Below are 22,431 nucleotides of genomic sequence, written 5' to 3'. Positions count from 1 at the left end.
TCACACTGTTTGCTCTATCCTGGTGATTCCCTGAGATACTTCCTCACCCAAATTTTGGACCCACCTAAGCTGTTCCCAGTGCTTTTCCACAAGATTTGTGTGTGTTGACTCATACCTCAGATTTTCCCAACAGCTCTCAAACAAGCAGCATCTGGCCTCAGTGTGCCCTGTACCTCTTGCTAAGTGCCCCAGGCCCAGCACTAACAGCAGGCCACCTAGGTACAGCTTGGCTTCACCTGGGCACCTCTAAGCCCAGCACAAAAAGTATCATCTGCAGATGGCTTTGAAGCTACCACTGGCAACCCCAGGCAGAACACAGGTGGCAGCTGAACTTAGCCTGCACTTCCCAGAAGACCCCAAGGCCAGCACACACAGTGGACAGCTTCAGACCATGTCAAAGTGCCACCACCCAACCACCTCCATGACCAATACACTCAAGGGAAGATTCAGTGGGCACCAGCTATGCTGAAGTAAGATCTGCTCTGTGGGATGGGTCCCTAGCTAATCCTCCATGTCGGTTAGAGGTCAACAAAGAGAATCTTAAAAGCAGCAAGAGAATAGCAGTTATTTACCTACAAGGGAGTTCCCATGAGACTGTCAGCTGATTTTTCAACAGAAATTTTGCAGGCTAGAAGGGATTGGCATGAAATATTCAAGGTGATGAAAAACAAGGATCTACATCCAAGCTTACTATACCCAGTAAAGTTATTATTCAGAATTGAAGGACAGATAAAGAGCTTCCCAGACAAAGAAATGTTAATGAGACTTCTTTATGAAGAAGATGAAAGGTTAAAAATATGAATAATATAATGGGTATAAATATATATCTATCAATTATTATTTTAAATGCAAGTGGATTCAATGCTCCAATCAAAAGCCATAACTGACAGGTATGGCTTGGTTGGTTGGGTCATTCCACAAAGCGAAAAGTTGCCGGTTCAATTCCCCATCAGGGCACTGCCTGGGTTGTGGGTTTGGTCCCTAGTCAGGGCACATGCAAGAGGCAACTGATCGATGTTTTTCTCTCACATTGATGTTTCCCTCCTTCTTTCCCTCCCTTCCCTCCTCTCTAAAATAAATAAAATCTTAAAAAAAAAAAGGCATACAATGGGTGAAAGGATAAGAAAATAAGACCCTTACCTATGCTGTCTACAAGAGACTTACTTAACACTTAAAGACACACAGAAACTGAAAGTAAGTAGCTGGAAATTTTTATTTCATGCAAATGGAAATAAAAAAAAATTGGGATAGCTATACTTACATCAGACAAAATAGACTTTAAAATAAAGACTATAAGAGATAACGGACATTAAAGGAGATAACCCTTATAAACATTTATGTCTTCTAGACGTAAAATCAACAAGGAAGCAACACTTAATATAACACACCAGACCAGATGAAATTTTCAGAGCATTTTACTCCAAAGCAGCAGAATATACATTCTTTTCAAGTGTACATGGAACATTTTCTAAAACAGACCACATGTTAGGACACAAAACAAGTCTCAAAAAATTTAAGATTGAAATAATATGAAGTATCTTCTCTGTCTACAATGGTATGAAACTAAAAAATCTATTGTGCTGGCTGATGTAGCTCAGTGGATTGAGTGCTGGCCTGCAAACCAAAGGGTCGGTGATTCAATTCCAAGTCAGGGCACATCCCTGGGTTGCAGCCAGGTCCCCAGTAGGGGGTATGTGAGAGGCAACCACACATTGATGTTTCTCTCCCTCTCTTTCTCCCTCCCTGCCCCTCTCTCTAAAAATAAGTAAATAAAATCTTTTAAAAAAAGAAAAGAAACTTGAAATCAGCTATAAGAAAAAAACTTAAACACACACACAAACACACAGAGGCTAAATAACCTGTTACTAAACAATGCATGGTTAACAATGAGATCAAGGACGAAATCAAAAGATACTTTGAGACTTCCAGTCAGGATGGAGGCATAGGTACACACACTTCGCCTCTCACACAACCACAGAAAGAACTACAACTAGATCTCAAAACAAGTAACACCCAGAACCATTAGAAAATTGAGCTAGATGGAAGTCTGACAACCAAGGATTTAAACAAGCCACAGTCATCCAGATGGGTAGGAAGGGAAGAGTTGCAGGGACAGGTGGAGAGGCGCCGAGACACCATGTGGTGCAGAGAGGCGGCAGAATGGTTGGTGCCATATTCACTTGTGGTGGATAAAAATCAAGAGGGATACCTTGGGAGCCAGCAATTCCAGCTCCAGGCCAGACCACGTAGCCCAGGGTTTCAGCACCAGGGAGATAAATCCCCATTAACTTCTGGCTGTAAAAACCAGTGGGAGTTGGGACAGTGTAAAAACTGCTGGATTTTCAAGAGACTCCATTTAAAGGGCCCAGGCAGACTTAGAACATACAGAAACCCACCCACTCTGGGATTCAGCACCAGGGCAACAGCTGGAAGGGCACCAGTCACATACGGGAAGTGGGTGAAATGGCTGGAAATGGGGTGAGTGCCAGCAAACCTCCAGAGGCCAGCAGTGGTACTGTCCCCTTTCTAACCTCTTCCCACACACAGAGCCCCAAAGTAGTGAAGCAGGTTGCCCTGCCCTGGCAATCACCTAAGGCTTTGCCCCACATAATTTACAGGTGCCTTTTCTACAATAAGTCATGGTACTAAGACAGTGAGTCAAGGCAGCTCTACCTAGTACACAGAAACAAACACAGGTAGGCCGCCCCATTGAGGAGACAAACAAATATGGCCCAAATGAAAGAACAGAACAGAACCCCAGAAAAAACACTAAACAAAATGGAGATAAACAACCTATCAGATGCAGAGCTCAAAACACTGGTGATCAGGATGCTTAAAGAACTCACTGAGAACAGCAACAACATAAAGGAAGAAATGAGGGTTACACTAAGTGAAATAAAGAAAAACCTACAGGGAACCACCAGTGGAGAGGAAGAAGCCAGGATTCAAATCAATGATTTGGAACATAAAAAAGAAATAAGCATCCAGTTAGAACAGCAAGAAGAAAAAAAGAATTCAAAAAAACAATCTGCAAATGTACCAACATCCAAATCATAGGGGTGCCAGAAGGAGAAGAGGAAGAGCAAGAAATTGAAAACTTATTTGAAAAAATAATGAAGGAAAACTTCCCTAATTTGGTGAAGGAAATAGATATACAAGTTCCAGAAGCACAGAGTCCCAAACAAGTTGAACCCAAAGAGGACCACACCAATACATATCATAATTAAAATGCCAAAGGGACAACTGTAATAACTTAATCAATAAAATATATTATAAAAAATAAGATACTTTGAGACAAATGAAAATGAAACCACAATAACACAAAATCTACAGCCCACAGCAAAAGCAGTCCTTGAAAGGGAATTTCATAGCATTGGAGGCATACCTCAAAAAATAAGAAAAATCTCAAATAAACAATCTTTTTTTTCCTGTTTTTCCCCCAGGGGAGAGTGCGAATGCAGTCCCCCTCTACCACAAATTATGCAGTCGAGTTTCCCACATTAGGGGAAATCACATGGGCCAGCACATTCAGAGTGCAATGCACAAGCCTCGCCCTGGGAAAACCACCTTCATGATCATGGTAAATATCAAATAAACAATCTAAACTTACAACTAAAGGAACTTGAAAAAGAACATCAAAGCCCAAAGTAAGTAGAAGGAAGGAAATAATAAAGATCAGAGTGGAAATAAACAAAATAGAGCCTAAAACACAACACAGAAGATCAATAAAACCAAGAAATGGTTCTTTGAGGGGACCAAAAGAAATAAAATCAGAAGTGAAATAGAAGTACAACTGACACCACAGAAATATGAAGGATTATAAGGAAATATGAAGAATTATATGTCAACAAATTGGACATCTGAACGAAATGAATACATTCCTAGAAACATACAATCTTCCAAAACCAAAACAAAAAGAGACAGAAAACCTGAACAGACTGATTATAACTAATAAAATCTAAGCAATAACCAAATTCCTAACATAAAAAAGTCCTGGACTAGAAGGCTTCACAAGTGAATTTTACCAAACGTTCAAGAAGTAACACCTATACTCAAACCATTCCAAAAAAATTCAAGAGAAAGAAAGACTCCCAGGCTCTTTCTATGAGGACAGCATTACCTTAATTCCAAAACCAAATAAAAAGACTACAAAGAAAGAAAACCATAGGCCAGTAGTCATGATGAACATAGATGCAAAAATCCTCAACAAAATATTACGAAACCGAGTTCAGCAATACATTAAAGTGATCATTAACCAAGATCAAGTGGGATTTATTCCTGGGATTAAAGGATGATACAATCTGCAAATCAACAACATTATATACCACATAAACAAAATGAAGAGCAAAAATCATATGCTCTTATCAATACATACAGAAAAAGCACTGGACAAAATCCAACACCCATTTATGATAAAAACTCAGCCAAGTGAAAATAGAGGGAACATACCTAAACATAATAAAAGCTGTACATGACAAACCCAGAGTAATCATCATTCTCAGTGGGGAAAAACTAAGAGCATTTCCCTTAAGATCAGGAACAAGACAGGGATGTTCCCTTTCACTTCTGTTACTCAACACAGTACTAAAAGTCCTAGACACAGCAATGAGACAAGTAAAAGAAATACAGGCATCCAAATTGGAAAGGAAGAAGTAAAACTCATTATGTGCGGATGACATGATACTGTATGTAGAGAACCCTAAAAATTCCACCAAAAACTACTAGAACTGATCAATGAATTCAGTAAAGTAGTAGGATACAATGAAAATTCAGAAATAGGTTGCAGACTTATATACTAATAATGAAGTATCAGAAAGGGAAACTAAGAAAACAATCCCATTTACAATTGTCTCAAAGAAAATAAATTACCTAGGCCCTGGCTCGTGTGTAGCTCAGTGGATTGAGTTCAGGCTGCGAACCAAAGGGTTACCGGTTTGATTCCCAGTTGGGGCACGTGCCTGGGATGCAGGCCAGGTCCCTAGTGGGGGCCATGTGAGAGGCAACCACACATGATGTTTCTCTTCCTCTCTTTCTCCTTCCCTTCCCCTCTTTCTAAAAATAAAAAATAAAGAAAAAATTTTAAAAAAGAAAATAAATTACCTAGGAATAAATTCAAGGAAGAAAGTAAAAGAACTGTACTTGGAAAATGATAAGATATTAAAGAAAGAAATTGAAGAAGATACAAATAAACGGAAGTATACACTATGCTCATGAATAGAAAGAACTAACATCATTAAAATGTCCACACTACCCAAAGCAATCTATGGATTCGATGCAATGTCTATGAAATTACCAATGCCATATTTCCCAGAACTAAAATAAAAAATCTAAAAATTGATAAGGAACCATAGAAGATCCTGAATAGGTATAGCGGTCTAGAAAAAGAAGAACAAGTTGGAGGTATCATGCTACCTGATATCCAACTACACTATGAGGCCAATAGTAATCAAAACAGCATTATATTGGCATAAAAACAGACATATAGATCAATGCAAAAAAAAAAAAAATGAAACTGGACCACCTTCTTACACCATATACAAGAATAAACTCAAAATTAATTAAAGATTTAAATGTAAGACTCGAAACCATAAAACTCCTAGAAAAAAACATAGGCAGTAAAATCTCTGACATTTCTCTTAGCAAAAAATTTTTTGAAGCAAGGGAAACAAACAAAATAAACAAATGGGACTATATCAAACTAAAAAACTTTTGCACAGTGGAGGAAGCCATCAGCAAAACAAAAAGACAACCTAATAAATAGAGGAACATATTCACCAATGATTCATTTGATAAGAGGTTAACATACAAAATTTATAAAGAACTCATACAACTCAACACCAAAAAAACAAACTACCCAATTAAAAAATTGGCAGAGGACCTGAATAGACACTACTCCAAAGAGGACATATAGATAGTCGATAGACATATGAAAAGATGCTCAATGTCACTAATCATCAGAGAAATGCAAATTAAAAACCACAAAGAGATATCACTTCATACCTGTCAGAATGCCTATAGTTAATAAATCAACAAACAGATGCTGGCAATGACATGGAAAAGGGAATCTTTATGCACTGTTGGTGGGAATGCAAATGGGTGAAGCCACTGTGGAAAACAGTATGGAGGGTCCTCAAAAAATTAAGAACATAATTGTCTCATGACCCAGTGATTCCACTTCTGGATATATATCTGAAGAAACCCAAAACACGATTTTGAAAGAATATATGCACCCTATGGTCAATGCAGCATTGTTTACAATAGCCAAAATACGGAAGCACCACAAGTGACCATCAATAGACACGTGGCTAAAAAAACTGTGGCACATATATTCAGTGGCATATTATTCAGTCATAAAAAAGAATGAAATCTTACCACTTGCAACAGCATGGATGGACCTAGATGGTATTATGCTCAGTGAAATAAGTCAACTTAGAGAAAGACAAATACCCTATGATTTCACTTACATGTAGAATCTAAAGAACAGAATAAATGAACAAATAAAAATAGAAACAGACTCATAGATAGAGAATAGACTGATGGTTGCCAGGGGGAGGAGGAGAAGGCTGGGGTACTGCGTGAAAAAGGTAAGAGACTGAGAAGTACAACTTGGTAGTTACAAAACAGTCAAGAGATGTAAAGTACAGCACAGGGAATACAGTCAATATTGCAATAACTATGCTTGGGGCCAGGTGGGTACTGGGAATATCAGGGGAACACTTTGTAAAGAATATCATTGTCATGTTGTACATCTGAGACTGATACAAAATAGCGTTGAATGTAAACTTTAATTGAAACATAAAAATAAAAAAGATAAGCCCTCCTCAAGAGATATATTTAGGCCAAAAATTTTATCCATTTCAAATGTCAATATTTCATCAAATTACAAATTATTATAAATATTCTATTATTTAAAACTATCTAATCTAACACTTAATTACCATATTTTTCAGACTATAAGATACCCCCCCCCCAAATTTGGAGAGAATGGGGGTGCGTCTCATAGTCTGAATGTAGCTTGCCTGGATCACTGTGGTGGGGGAGACAGCCTATGTTATTTATGTGATTAAATATTTTACCAGATTTTTTGCTTCAAAATTTTTTTTCCTATTTACCTCCTCTAAAACCTAGGTGTGTCTTATGGTCTGGTGCATCTTACAGTCCAAAAAATTTGGTACCTATTTATATATATATATATATTTTTTTAATTTATTTAAATTTTTAAAGTATCTAATTATCCATTACCTAACATCCCATTCTAAATACTTATCATTTACTTTTTTCTAATCTCTTTTAGGATAAAAGCAATGAAATTAATATCTAAGTACCTTGGTCATTATTTGTTACAAAGAAAATGTTTTCATAAAAAAATCCTCAAGATTGTTCTAGAAATAAAAGAACTGCATGTCAAGTAAGACAGTACAATGTAGTTGGCAAACATTTTTGATATAGCAATAAACTAGATAAAAGAAGCCCAAAGACAGATGAAGAATTAAACATCATTTTTTGATGATGATTCTCAAAAAAGGGAGAAAAGGATATCAGAATCATCTATGAGCTTTTTGCCAATTTCACTAATGCCCTGTGTTTGCTCTTCTACGTCCTCCTCCAATACCGCTGTGTGACCCAGTTATGTTCAAAATAAACAAAGTGAGCCACTCCCACGGAGAGCTATACCAGCCTTACGATCACTTAAAGACGTATAAAACCTTATATTAAAATTCGTCTTTAAAGTAAAACCAAGTTACTAAATATTGAATATTTACTAAATGCTTAATATCTACAAAATGGCTCAGGTTTTGCCATTTTTTGGTGTACCAGGTACGTCTGGAAAAAATCTCTTGGTTTAATATTTTAAATTCAGATGGCATTTGAGACTTACCAGTTTAAGCCAGAGACTAAGAAATCGAGGATCATTATAATATCTTTTTTCCCCTTGTAGTGCTTCTACGGCTCTTTCTAATAATGTTGACATATTACTTTCCTTCCCTCCCTGAGGATAGTTCTGCTCTGTCCAGTTAATATACCTGAACAGAAAGAAAAGGAAAAGAATATTTCAGAAACATGTTAAACTTTTGTTCTTGCTCCAAGACCCATTCTGGAATTTTTTAAAGCAGAAATATCTAATACATTGTAAGTATGTTTATCTAGAAGTCCTCAATGACATGCCCCAAGCCTATACCCCGCAACTTTTCTAAGTATCTCCAGTTAAGTATTTGTTGGAAATAATAGGGATGAGGACAGAAGGGTGAAACTCACAGCTCTATGCCACACCCTGAATACCTCAGGAAGAAACATTATGACTACTCTCTCTCTGTATCCCCAAAAGACCCCTTTACATTCTGGCACACTGTTCTGTACACCCCAATCTGAAAAGCATGACCATAAGGACTCATATGTCAAGTTTCTACTGCCCTTGTTAAATAGAAGGTCCCACCTGTCCCAAACATCCAGAGGGTCATTTCCCGTGTAAAATCGAATTTCAGATTCAAATGCCCTGAAATTTAAACAGAAAATGTTAGCATAAGCAACAGTGAAAATAGCCAAATGAACAAGTATTACCTCCATTTTTATTCATTTATTAAGTGTTTAATGTCAATCTAGATAATTTCACTGGACTTTGAGAGTTTGTTAAACAGAAGGAACAAGAAGAGAAATAATTAGGATTCTGCCTGTTAACAGAACAAGAGGGACAAAACATGTACAAATTAGAGAAGCACATTCCAAGACAACATACAGGAGAGCAGTGTGACACAGCAAGTTAAAGCCCTGGAGCAGGACTCGCTACGTTCAAGTGCAGCTCCAGGAGTCACTAACTGGGTGACCCGGGACAAGCTATTTACACTCTTTTTTCAGTTTTCTTTTCTGAAAACTGGGGATAGTAATACTACCTACCTTATTAGGTTGATTAGTCTTAAAGTGTTTAGACATAGCAAGTAGTCAATAAATTATAGTTATCATCTTATATGTGTTTAATAGTATTGAACAAATGAAACTGACACACACATATCTCTTAAAGAAAAATTCTATAGGCAACATTAGTCAGAGAACACCATATAAAATTTGGGAAGTGCCTTAAGAAAGTATAAAATATGACTTTGTAAAGGCTTAGAAAAGACAGAGGGCTAAGACTAAGTTAAGACTGACCAGTTAGAATATAGGAGAAGTACTAGGTAATAAACTACAATTTAGATAAATCAATAAAAACTGTATAAGGTGTTATGGTTGATATAAAGAATAAAATACCCGGCTGGTGTGGCTCCGTGGACTGAGCACCCACCTCTGAACCGAAAGATCACCAGTCCAATTCCCGACCAAGGCACATGCCTGGGTGTCGGGCCAGGTCCACCAGCTGGGGGTGTGCAAGAGGGAACCAACTGCTGTATCTCTCACACACTAATGTTTCTCTCCCTCTTTCTCCCTCCCCCTCTCTAAAAGTAAATAAATAACATCATTGTTAAAAAAAAAAGAGTAAAGTAGTTCCTGACACAAAGGAATTTATACTCTAATAAGACAAAGTATAAAATAAAAAATTAACTAAAAATACAAAGCAGTATAGTATATTACAATTGCCAAGAATGGATCGTTATGGTTTCAAGGAGTCAAAGAAGCAGCCTCAGCCCTGGCTGAGTGACTCAGTGGACTGAGTTTGGGCCTGTGAACCGGGAGGTTGTCGGTTTGATTCCCAGTCAGGGCACATGCCTGGGTACAGGCCAGGTCCCAAGTTGGGGGTGCATGAGAGGCAACCACACATTGATGTTTCTCTCCCTCTCTCCCTTCCCCTGTCTAAAAATAAAATAAATAAAATCTTTTTTTTTAAAAAAAGGGCATGAGTCACTATTGGGTCTTTCATTCTTCAATTGGTTAGTATCTTGAATATGACAAGATTTTAAAAAGATTAACCGAGTAACATTATAAGAACAGGCCCATTTGAAAAGGGCCACAATTATGAAGCTAATATGGTGATTTAAGTATGAGATAATGAGGGGATTATATGTAGAACAGTGAAAAACTAAAATCCAAGACACTACTTGGAAAAATCAGTCATCCTCCAAATTAATCTATAGATTAAATGCAATTCAACCAAAATCCCAGCAGGCTCTTTTCTAGAGATTAACAAGATGGTTTTTAGAAATTGTTTAGAAATGCAAAGGACCAAAACTAAGCAAAAAAAATTTTTTTTTATTTTTATTTTATTTTATTTATTTATTTTTAGAGAGGGAAGGGAGGGAGAGAGAGAGAGAGAGAGAAACATCAATGTGCGGTTACTGGGGCTTATGGCCTGCAACCCAGGAATGTACCCTGGCTGGGAATCGAACCTGGGACACTTTGGTTCCCAGCCCGTGCTCAATCCACTGAGCTATGCCAGCAAGGGCTGCAAAAAAATTTTTAAAGAACAATGAAACTGGAGAACAAACTGTACCTGACTTTAAGATTTATCATATAAAGCTAATCAGGACAATGTATAATTGATGAAAGAATAGGCAATTAGAGCAATTAAACAGAAAAGAGTCTAGAAATAATTCACACAATCAAATTATGTTTTTTTAATCCTCACCCAAGGACATGCTTACTGATTTTAGAGAAAGCAGAAGGGAAGGAGAGAGAGAGGAAAAGAAGCATCGACATGAGAAAGAAACATTGCTGGGTTGCCTCTCTTAAGTGCCCTGACCTGGGACAACTCGTAACCTAGGCATGTGCTGAGAACTGAAATGGAACTCAGGACCTTTCAGTTTACAGGAGGATGCTCCAACCAGCTGAGCCACACCAGCCACGGTTTTCCACAAGAGGCCCTAGCAATTCAATGGGGTAAGTAAAAATCTCTTCAACAAGTGGAAGCAGAACAGTTGGATATCCATATTGGGGCAAGCAGGAGGGGAAAGGAAGTACTTTTACTCCAACCTTACACTATACACAAGCATAATTTTTATTTTATTTTATATTTTTTAAATATTTATTTATTTATTTTTAGAGAGGGAAGGGAGGGAGAAAGAAAGAGAGAGAGAAACATCAATGTGCGGTTGCTGGGGGCCGTGGCCTGCAACCCAGGCACGTGCCCTGGCTGGGAATCGAACCTTCAATACTTTGGTTTGCAGCCTGTGCTCAATCCACTGAGCTACGCCAGCCAGGGCTAATTTTTTTTTTTTTAATTTTAGAGAGAGTAGAAGGGAGGGAGGAAAAGAGAGAGAAATATTGATGTGAGAGAGAAACATCCGTTGGTTACTTCTCTCATGCCCACAACCAGGGACCTGGCCTGCAACCCAGCCATGTGCCCCAGCAAGAAATGAGCCACCTTTCAGTTTGCAGGACAATGCTCAACCCACTGAGCCACACCAGTCAGGGCAAGGATAAATTTAAGATGAATCATAGACCTAAACATAAAAGTTAAAACAATAAACCTACTAGAAGAAAACACAGAATATCTTTGCAACTTCGGAGTAGTAACAATCTCCCAGAGAAGACCCACAAGAAAAACTAACCGTAAAAGAAAAACACTGATTTAAACTTCATGAAAATCAAAAACTTCTTATCAAAAAACACCAGCAAGAGCCCTCGCTGGTGTAGCTCAGTGGATTGAGCGCGGGCTGTGAACCAAGGGGTTTCTGGTTTGATTCCCAGTCAGGGCACATGCCTGGATTGTGGGCCAGGTGTCCAGTGGGGGGCACACAATAGGCAACCACACATTGATACTTCTCTCCCTTTCTTCTTCCCTTCCCCTCTCTCTAAAAATAAATAAATCTTAAAAAAAAAAATACCAGCAAGAAAACAGCCATGGACTGGGGGAAACATTATAACACACACACATATATATATATTTTAAAGACTTATTTATTTATTTTTAGAGAGGGAAGTGGAGGAGGAAGAGAGAGAGAGAGAGAAACATCAATGTGCAGTTGCTGGGGGCTGTGGCCTGCAACCCAGGCATGTGCCCTGGCTGGGAATCAAGCCTATAACACATATATTTGATAAAGGACTTGTATACAGACTATAAAAAGAACTCCTGCAACCTAATTTTAAAACTGGGCATAACATTTAACTAATACACAACAAAAGAATTATATAAAAGGCCATGTAAAAAGTGTTCACTATTATTATGCACCAGGGAAATGGGAAGTAAAACCATGGGACACTATTACACATCCACCAGGATGGCTAAAACAAAAAAGATTGACCCCCAAATACTAGAGTGGATTTGGAATAAATAGACTCATACATTAGTTGTAGAAGCATAAAACTTCACAATCTCTTTGGAAAACTGGCAGTTTCTTAAAAAGTTAAACATATGTTTATTCTATGACTCAGCAATTCCTTTCCATGAGAAGTGAAAATCTATATCCAGAAAAAGCCTTGTATAAGAATGTCCATAGCAGCTTTATTCATAAGCACACAAAACTGGAAAAACTCTAAATGTCCACCAATTGATGAATGGATAAACAAATGGACTACTACTCAGTAATAAAAAGGAACAATCTATTTAATACATGCAACATGAAAAAGCCTAGAAAAATGCTGAGTAAAAAAACTGTATGATTCCATTTATATAAAGTTCTAGAATAAAGCAAAAATAACCTATGTTGCTAGAAAGCTGATCTCTGGTTGCACTGATCGGAAAGGGGTACGAAAGAACTTTTGAGGTAATAAAAATGTGCCTTGAAATGCATGTCAAAGCAGATTAAATGGTACTAGCTCTGGCTGGGTATCCCAGTTGTTAATGCATGATCCAGTCAAGGTTCTGGGTTCGATCTCTGGTCAGGGCACATACAAAAAGCTACCAATGAATGCATAAATGTGTGGAACAACAAAATCGATGATTGTCTCTCTCTTTCCCTTTCTCTTTCTCAAATCAGTTTTTTAAAAATGCTAATAAAGCCCTGGCTGGTGTAGTTCAGTGGATTGAGCGCAAGCTATGAACCAAAGGGTCACTGCTTCAATTCCCAGTCAGGGCACATGCCTGGGTTGTGGGCCAGGTCCCGGGTGGGGGCCACGTGAGAGGCAACCACACACTGATGTTTCTCTCCCTCTCTTTCTCCCTCCCTTCCCCTCTCTCTAAAAATAAATAAAATCTTTTTAAAAACAAATGCTGATTAAATGGTATACATAAAAATCTGATCATTTCATTGGATGTAATTTATACTTAAAAAAAAAATCACTAGTCCTTACTAACCAAATAATAAAATTACAGTAAGAGAGCAAGATCATTCAGGTAAGTTTTGGTATCATGAACCAAAATGGAGTAGAAAAAGGAAGGTTATGCCCTGGCTGGTGTGGCTCAGTGGTTGAGTGCCAGCCTGTGAACCAAAGTGTTGCTGGTTCAATTCCCAGTCAGGGCATATGCCTGGGTTGTGGGCCAGGCCCCCAGTAGAGGACATGTAAGAGGCAACCACACATTGATGTTTCTCTCTCTCTCTTTCTCCCTCCCTTCCCCTATCTCTAAGAGTAAATAAAAATCTTTAAGAAAAGAAAAAGGAAGGTTATTTATGAGAGAAGATTTAGTATTTAACACATTAGTGAGACATTTATTTAATTATATATTACGGGTACATGAAAAGACATTTAGAAGACAAGTAAGAGATGTACACAGTAGTTAAATAGTCCTAGAAAACTTAAATATGGAAGGAGAGCAAAGGGCAAGGAACAGAAACTTAGGTAAAACAGCAGGACAAGGACTAAGTGGAGAAGTGGAAAAAAAGTAGCACAATGTCACAGAAGCCAGGAAGAAGGGGTAAGAACAGAATACAGTACCAGTAGCTCTGAAACAAAACAATAAAACCCAATGCTTTTAAAGATCCAATGAGATGAATAAGAATATTCATTATATTATAACACAATATTATAATTTGCCAATGATAAAAGAATTTTGTCAGAGATAGAGGGTAGAAGCTATACTTTTTTGACAAAAGTGTATTTATCAAAACATGTATTATTCAAAGAAAAGCAAGTTCCATAGCTCTATTTGAATAATGTTGTCATATTTTTTAGCTTTTGTTTATCCAGAGTTTGTTAAATCATTATTGAGACACTTTCTAGTATAAATTCAGTTTCTTTGAGGTTTACATTTTCTTTGGAGATCACTATTTTTTTTCGGCACATTATCAAAATACTTTCCTAGAAAGTTAATAATTGAATACACATAAAAGATAGCAGATTCACTCTTCCTCAGGACTCAGAATCCAAGGAAGAAATGCCTCTAATTGATTACTATCAAAGAAGAGTTAACTCTGTTTAGGGATTCCGAATGACATAATACTTTCAGGAAATACTGTAATATGATACTTGCTTTACTTTGCTTCTCATTGTCCCCTGTATAAAATGCATTTCTATTGATATAAGAGTTTGGCTGCTCCACAATGAAATGAAATCCTAAAGCTCTTGTTCATCATATCTGAGATCTTTAGATAGCCGCCATGTGATGAAAAAGCAGGCGAGCAATAGATTCTTGGACTATCAGTTCTTGAAGAGCACTTCTTATACCATTGTGCATGGATCCATGCAAATTATCTACCACAGTTGGGGATGAATCATGACAGCTTGAGCCCCAGCTGTTCTACACACCATTTCTGCTGCTGTAGAGTAGTGTTACGGGCCAGTTCTTGCTGCGCCAGTACTTCCTGAAGTGTGGATATGCTCCGCCCTTGCCTTAAGGGTTGCACATTTTCTTTACTCAGCTCCCATTCATCTCCCTCCAGGGACATGGCTTCACTGTGAAGAGGGAAACAAAAGTAAGTTTTATACCAACCTATAGTGAGTTATTATATCACTAGAGTATTGAAAATGTTCTCAGGTAAGTGATTAGTCATGATTTCTGGATTGAATATCATGGGCACACACATTAGTTGCGTTATTACACTTCTAAGCTCCTGAGTATTTGTGACCTGGTTCCCAAGTTTACGGCTGTAGTATATGCCTAATGGAAGAGAGAATGTAGCAGGGAATTGTGAATAGTACTACAGGAATAAAGTTTAGCCCTGGCTGGTTGGCTCAGTTGGTTATAGCATCATCCCCATACACCGAGGTTGCAGATTCGATTGCTGGTCAGGGCACATACAAGAATCAACCAATGAATGCATAAATAAGTAGAATGGCAAATCAATGTTTGTATCTGTCTGTCTGTCTGTCTCTCTCTCAAATAAATACATTTAAAAATTTAAATTTAAGAATAAAGTTTAAGGAAAGAAGGGCAAAAGTATTATAAATTTGGCAAAGTAAACAAAAAGCAGTTCTATGCCTACCACTGAACACACCATCTAGTTTAATTTAAAATTAGTGAAGTGCTTGTCAGAATAACACCCCATGTTTCGACTGATGACTTAAAACTAAAGTTTATATACATAGGTGGTCCAGAGCAGAGGCAGATAAAAATATAGCTTACTGGTCTCAATCGCTCCCCACTTCCCAATTCTACCAAGCCTTTGGGGGGAAATCCCCACAAGTGTTCACCATATTGGGTATTCACTCTCGACTTCAGAGCTCTGCCACAGTCAGATAAATGCCTACTTCTGGGTGCCAGGAGTTACTTCTGGGTTAAATCAGAGGCAGATTAGGCACCAACTTTCAAAATAGAGTGAAAGTTATCTGTGACCTCCATCTAGATGAGAGCAAAAACACTTAAAGAAAATGTTATTAATAATTTAGGTTGTAACTACTCACATTTGTTTAATATTGTGTCAATCTTATAACAGCCAAGTCGTTTACTTTTTTGTAACCCCAGGTCCAGTAACAGGATCTGACACTAGTAAGCACTGAATAAATACTTGAGTTCATCTGAATTTCTTGTCTTGCTCTTGAACTAGCAATTAAATTATCTCAGTTAAATGTCCTAAACTGAGTTGGGACTTCCTTGCTTTGTCCTTCTGCCTCCTCCCAGATCTGCTCCTCCCACAGTCTTTCCCTCATCACAACTTCATTTTTCCAGTTGCTCAAGTCAAAAGTCTCAGCGCCAACCTTGACACCCCTCTCACATCTCCCTGGTCACTCAGCAAATCCTGCGCGCTCTACCTCCGAAATATATCCAGAAGTCAACCTCTTCTCACCATCTCTACTGCTCCCAGCTTGGCTCAAGCCCCTGCTTCTCTTGCCTGGATTATTTCAGTAACCTCTGAACTGATCTCCTTGCTTCCAGTTCTTTACTGCCTTTAGTCTTTTCAACACTGCAGCCAAAGTGACCCCATTTAAACCCATGTCAGATCATGTCTTTTTCCTGCTGAAAATTCTCCAATGACTTGTGACTACAATCAGAGTAAAAGCCAAGTCTTTACAATGTCTGCATCCCCACCCTTTCCTTTTTACTGTTCTGGTTCATTCTGCTACAGCTACTTGTCAGGTGCAGGTCCTCCCCCAACCCTCACCCTCCAGCCTTTGTACTTTTCCTGTATATATGCAAGACTAGCTCTTCAGCTTCCTTCAAGTTTTGACCAAAATGACACCTTCCCAGTGAGAACTCCTGTTCAAACTATCTAAAAGTGTACCAACCCCCTTCTCCCCACTGTTTTTTTTTTAACTAGCAACCACCATCTAACTTTTAGCTTATCTATCGTGTTTATTGTCTGTTGTCCCTACCCTCATCCCACCCCAGAAACTAAACTTTAGGAAGGCAGAGATTTTTGTCTTTTATTTGCTGCACCTAGCACTTAGTAGGTCGTCAATAAATATTTGTTGCATGGAATTAAACAGTTCATGATACGACATTTTCGTATTGTGTAGCCCAAAATGAAAACACATAGAGAATGCCAACCTAGAAAAGCTGGTACACATTTACAATATGGAAAAGCAGCAAGTATGCAGAGAAGGGCTTTTTAGATTTCTAACTGCCACTGGCATAATTATAGCATCTACACGTTGCTGAGCAGTTACTTGGAGGCCCTTACTTTACATATACTCTGAATTTTCCCAAAATTTGGTAAGGTAAGATTAATCAGTATTTTCCATACTAAGACGAGTCCAAGGTCCAAGAGCTAGCAAATGGCTGAGCTGAGATACAAACGCAGACCCCACTACAAATTCCAAAGTCTTAGCAACACTGGGTCCCAAAGCCTCCTTTATGTTGAAGCCGCACGGAGCAGGATTCTCAGTGCCTGCACCCCAATGAGGTCAGTGATTACCCCGAGTTTTCACCTCCATCCCTTGCGTCCGACTCGAACAGGAAGAAGGCTGTGACCTGGCTTGCTCTTCTACTGACCGTCCGCTCTTCTCCCTGGCTGTTCTTAGCGTGGCCTCTGTCACCTGTTAGACACCCTCGGGTCTCGCACGCCCAGCTCTCAGCTCCTGTACCTACCTCAGAGCACCCGCTTCCTTCTTCTTCGCCTCCATCCTGCATTCCCGGCTCAGAACCTCGTCCTCCTGCGGGCCTTTCCTCGGAGACGCAGACCGCCTGGGTTTCCTTCTGCAACCTGCCTTTAGAGGTATCGAAGCGACCAGAGGGGGATCCGGGACAAAAGAAGAGCATGCACCTAACTCCCTCACAAACCAGCCACCTCTAGACCAGCCGCCAACTTTCAAATTTAACGGTCCCGCACGACGTAGCTACGTCCCTCCGCTGGTACGCGCGTCTTTTGCTTAAGGCATTCTGGGGCTTGTAGTTTATCCTGGGTTTGGTTCACGCAGTCGCGGTGCATAGTGGGAGTTGTAGTTTCCACCCTGGGTGGCTGCCCAGGTACTGCAAGCCTAGGCGGTATAAATTCCCCGCAGGTGTTGTCCGCATGGAAGGCCAGTCTCTGAGCCAAGCCAGAGACATTTTCAGCACCAGAATTTCTTTGATGTCTTGAGTGTAGGGAGTTATCTTTGACTGCTAGCATTTGACTTGACTTTTTTCTCCGTGGCTGGCCAGGCTGTATGATCACACCCTGCTCTCATGTGATCACGCCCAAGTCTCACATGTGTCCATAGTTCTTAGGCTGCTTTGTGCCAGCTGTTTCCTTCCTGTCTTTAGAATTCAGAAAAGCTGTATTCCCCCCTGGTAGGAATACAACTCAATTGGTTAGAGCAGGGGTCCCCAACTCCAGGGCCACAGACCAGTACCCGTGGTCCATGGCCTGTTAGGAACCAGCCGCAAAGCAGGAGGAGAGCTGGGATGTAATGCGCTTGAAATATCCCGAAACCATCCACCCCACCCCCGTCCGTGGAAAAATTGTCTCCCACAACACTGGTTCCTGGTGCCAAAAAGGCTGAGTTAGAGCATTGTTACAATACACCAATATTGCAGGTTCCATCTCTGGTCAAGGCTCATACAAGAAACAAGCAATGAATGTATAAATAAGTGGGACAACAAGTCTCTCTCTGTCTCTCTGTCTCTCTCTCTCTGTCTCTGTCTGTCTGTCTGTCTGTCTGTCTGTCTCTCTCTCCCCCGCCCCTCAAATCAATAAATTTTAAAAAAAGAAAAGATCCCTGCTGGCGTTGCTCTGTTGGGTGGAGCGTTGTCCCGCAACGCCAAAGGTTACCAGTTCCATTAGTGGTCAGGGCACATGGCTGGGTTGCGAGCCTGGTCCCTGGTTGGGGCAGGTGCAACAGGCAACCAATTGATGTTTCTTTCACACATCCATGTTTCTCTTCCTCTCTTTCTCCCCTCTCTCTAAAATAATAAATGAAATGAAATGATCTTAAAAAAGAAAAGGAAAGCTGAATTCTAGTAATGTAATCATCGTACCAAAGTTGCAACCTTAGGTTGCTACATAATCTCTCTGACCTTCAAGTTTCTTCATCTGTAATGTCTTGATGATACTGCCCTGCCTCCTCTATTGCACAGTTCACAGGGGAAAACACAGCTATGTCACAGCTCCCCAGGTATGGACTCTTTGCCTTTTCAGGAGATTGCCTCCACCGACACTGGACTCCAAGGCCCTGTTTCAATTTCTTGAGGAAGTGACTATGGTGGACCCAAGGGAGAAGTCTTTCGAACAAGTCCAGGTGCATGGGAGTCCTCCTCTGTGATCGTGGGAATGGTGGAAGAGATGGCAGTTCCGAGAGTGGGGAGCTGGGAGTAGGTATCCACTATTCCTTGGGTCTTGGTTCCCACGTTTTTTCTCTTTATTTTTACTATGTAAAGTTTCATTTCCTATAGATTTTTGAGACTCTTTTGATTGCAATGGAATGGAAATTCAATTCAAATTAGCTTACTGAGAAAAGATAATTGACGGATTGATATGTAAAAGGCTTAAACCTACACTCAAGGGGAGTCATCAGGACCTGGCCTCCCCATTTCACACCTCCATTCTTCTTCACGTTGGTATACTGCCATTCTCCACTGAGTACGTTTTAGGACTTTATCCTTCCAGGTTCAAATCCAGACTCAAACTCATTGCGAGTAGCTCCTTCCCCCACACAATCACTGGGGTTAGTGGATTCAGGGCTCTAACTGTTCAGGCCCAAATTATGTGTTTCACCTGGTTCCCCACAGAAACTTTGGTTTCTATGCTTTGCTTCCGAGCCCTTTGCACTGAGGAAGACTTCCTGGACTGTGGGAGATGTGGTGTATGGGGTTTTCTCTCTGGCTCATTCTGTTACCTTACACCAATATGGACCTAGCCCCTCATTTCCTTTCCCCAGAGTGTCTCATTCACATCTGCAATGCCTTAATTTCAACTGCTTTCTATAAACTATTTCAGAAGTGTAGCATTTGCTCCTTTGATCTCAGTCTTTCTCGTAGTCTAGTTAGATACCCCATAAACTGTGGTACAATACAGAACATATTCAGGCTAAACCCTTTGTGGTTGGACCGGAGAAAAAAGGAGATAGGGAAAACAAAAAGTGCATGGCGGTGGTGCTCTGTGGTCTTATTTGGAACATGAGTTCTGTTAGGCTGAATTATGGCTGTGTGGCCAGCATGGGGCCCAGATGTGTGATACAGGCTTCAACAGCACCCACCAATTGTTAGGAAAGTCAGGGTTAAGCTCTTACACTTTATGGTCCAAAGAGGATGAGACAAAGGCTCAGGCTGAGGACTTTAATATGCCAAGCATGGGTGGGACACAAAAGATGCGAACAGTGAACTAGACACAGTTTTGTCCTCTAGAAACTTCAGTCTAGTGGAGAGACAGGCCAAAAAAACAACAACCCCAAAACAGAACAACAACAACAACAAACAAGCAATTTCAGTACACTGCTGCCCCAGCTAGAGGTAAATAAACACAGGGGGCCATGGAAGCACATAAGAAGAGCCTCCAACCTAGGCCTGGGGAGAGGAATAGGTCAGAGGAAATTTCCCAGAGAAGGTGGTGAACCTGAAGGGCCAGGAGGATTTGGCATGAACTGTTAAGCACAATGACACAAGTTATGTAGTTAGAAACTGAAGTTTCTCTGTAGCATGCGCCCACCTCCCCTCCATTCCCCACCCTCTCCGCTGAATTCTCACACCCAAGCCTGCCTTCTTTAGACTTCCACGCTGGCCCATCGAAACTTACCTGCCCTCTGGCCTCTTCTCTCTCACCTGCTGTCACATTGAAAATATATGGACTAAATCACACTAAGATGTATATAACAGTTAATGTTTGAATGCAGTATTTTCCACATCATTTTCTAAGGTGCTAATTGATGTTACAGAGGACTAAGTTTTGGGTGTTCAAATAAGTTTCTGAAGCCTTTACTGAAAGGCCCTACTGTCACAGGTGTGCACAGGTGTGCACAGGTAACCAGGTTCTTAGTGATCGAGAACAAAGAATTGAACCGAACACACAAAGTTTATAGCATAAAGAAAGAGGGGAGGTTTATTAAGTGATAGTACATACCACAGGACACGGGAGTGAGCCAGCTCTGAGCAGAGGAAAAAAAAGGGCACGTGGGCTGGGGGGATTCTATTCTTATAGGGGCAGAAGCCCCCTGCTAGTCTTTGGCGGGCTTTTCCTGCGCAGGTACAAGGAGTTGGATTTCAAAGCTACTGCGCATGCGTGGTTTCCCATGACTTTCTTGATTGGCTACTGGAGAAGGGAGTCCCACAATGTTATTTCATTATAATGATATTATAATGAATCAGGGGTAGCGCGCAGGCGCATTCTATGATTCAGAGTTCTCCCAGAAAACAGGAACAACCCGTCTTAGGGGGTCTTTGTCATGTATAGGTGTTTTCTACCTCAGCCCTGCGGGGCCTCTGGAGCTTCCTTCCTGACTACCTCCTGCCTCAACTTCCCCCTGAGAGACATGGTTCTCAAAAAATCTTTTTGGGGGTTGTTGAAGGATGAAGATCCGTCTTCCATAGCTGCTTCAGGCTTAGATTGGACAGTAGACCCTGCCTATTGAGAACCACGGAACTCTCGCCCTATTCTATCTAGGGGTTGAAGAGGAATTCCTGAGGCCACCGCAGATGCTGTATGTTGGTCAGCTTCAACATCGTTCTCAGGGATTGGTTGGAAACCTTGGAGCGTCATCAGTTTGACGTGGAACTGCTTAAGTCTAGAAGAAACAAATTTAACAAGTAGATTAAATAAGCAAGGTCCTAAAAGTAGTAAAACCAGCAGTGTTATTAAGGGCCCTAAGAAGGGTAATAACCATGTTAAGCCAGGGAACCAGGAGGTCAGGGCTTCCTTAATCCCTTGGCCCTGTTGATTATACTTATGTAGCCATTCTGCCTGTTCATAAATTTTCTTTATGTTAGTTTCGATCACTCCAGAGTTATTTACATAGGTGCAGCAGGTTTTATTGATAACAGCACATACCCCTTCTTGTTCTGCTAGAAGATAGTCAAGGGCAAGGCGGTTATCCATGATTACATTTGCCAATGAGTCTACTGATCTTGAGAGTCCAGCTAGAGTACCAGCAGTATCTTTGGAGATTTCTTCTATAATCTTAGTGAGTTCCCTTAGAGTGGCCTCATGATAGGCGAAACCTCCCCAGGGGGGGCTGCAGCGGCTATAGTGGCAGCAGCTCCAGCCACTACTAGACCAAAAGCTCGTTTTTTTCTGCTGAGAGATGGACTCCCAGGACCCATGGTTATATTTATAACAGTAAGGTCTTGGGGTGCCAAGGTCCCTAAGGTACAGTCACCCCCATGTTTAGAGTTGCTGAGATGAGTATAAGCAATAGCTTCTTGAAGTTCTGAATGATCCGTTAGCCAGTTATTGGGAGTCCCACATAGCCAGACAAGCCCCGGGGGTGCTGCAATAACTGTGGCATTAGTGGAGTTATATTTGTTAAGGAGGGCATATGGCAAGGGGGAAAGGCAGTCCTTAAAAGGGCCTAAGTTATTTCCTTGATCTTTCCCCCCTGCAGGAGGTGGTAGAAATTTTGCTAATACTCCTTGAAGAGATTGGTTTAATTTCCAAGTAACACATTTAGAAGTATCGTTTGTATCTGCATTGTGAGTTTTGTCAAAGCAACAATGGGTACTATTAGGAATACAGTTAGAATCATAATTCGGGTAGCATACTATATGTGACCAATTTAAAGGTTTGAAAATTTCTTCCTCAGAATGATTCTCTAGAAAGCTGGAACTTGAAAGAGAAGCCAGGG

At 40.2% G+C, this 22,431-nt stretch overlaps 1 protein-coding gene and 1 non-coding gene across 3 annotated transcripts in view; both read right to left on the bottom strand.

The window, feature by feature from the left end:
- The window catches only part of BUB1B (BUB1 mitotic checkpoint serine/threonine kinase B), a 67,173-nt gene extending 49,679 nt beyond the window's left edge, over nt 1–17,494 (bottom strand). The window contains exons 1-4 of one of the 2 annotated variants that reach the window (XM_045822781.1): nt 17,270–17,494; nt 14,551–14,697; nt 8,435–8,494; nt 7,880–8,024 (exon numbers count right to left, since the gene is read on the bottom strand). In XM_045822781.1, the coding sequence (XP_045678737.1) occupies nt 7,880–8,024; nt 8,435–8,494; nt 14,551–14,697; nt 17,270–17,304 (387 nt within the window). In that variant the 5' untranslated portion in view covers nt 17,305–17,494. The remainder of the gene's footprint in view (nt 1–7,879; nt 8,025–8,434; nt 8,495–14,550; nt 14,698–17,269) is intronic. The other variant, XM_045822780.1, reaches the window with a different exon arrangement.
- Nucleotides 3,441–3,599, bottom strand: LOC123809075. The gene has a single exon (XR_006783947.1). It is a non-coding gene; the product is annotated as a U1 spliceosomal RNA (small nuclear RNA).
- Nucleotides 17,495–22,431: the final 4,937 nt, after the last annotated feature.

The sequence above is a fragment of the Phyllostomus hastatus genome, unplaced genomic scaffold (genome assembly GCF_019186645.2).
Source record: "Phyllostomus hastatus isolate PE091 unplaced genomic scaffold, TTU_PhHast_1.1 phas_scaffold_501, whole genome shotgun sequence".
Classification (NCBI taxonomy): Eukaryota; Metazoa; Chordata; class Mammalia; order Chiroptera; family Phyllostomidae; genus Phyllostomus; species Phyllostomus hastatus.
The sequence above is the reverse complement of the archived record's forward strand: the minus strand, read 5'-3'. Positions and strand labels throughout refer to the sequence as shown.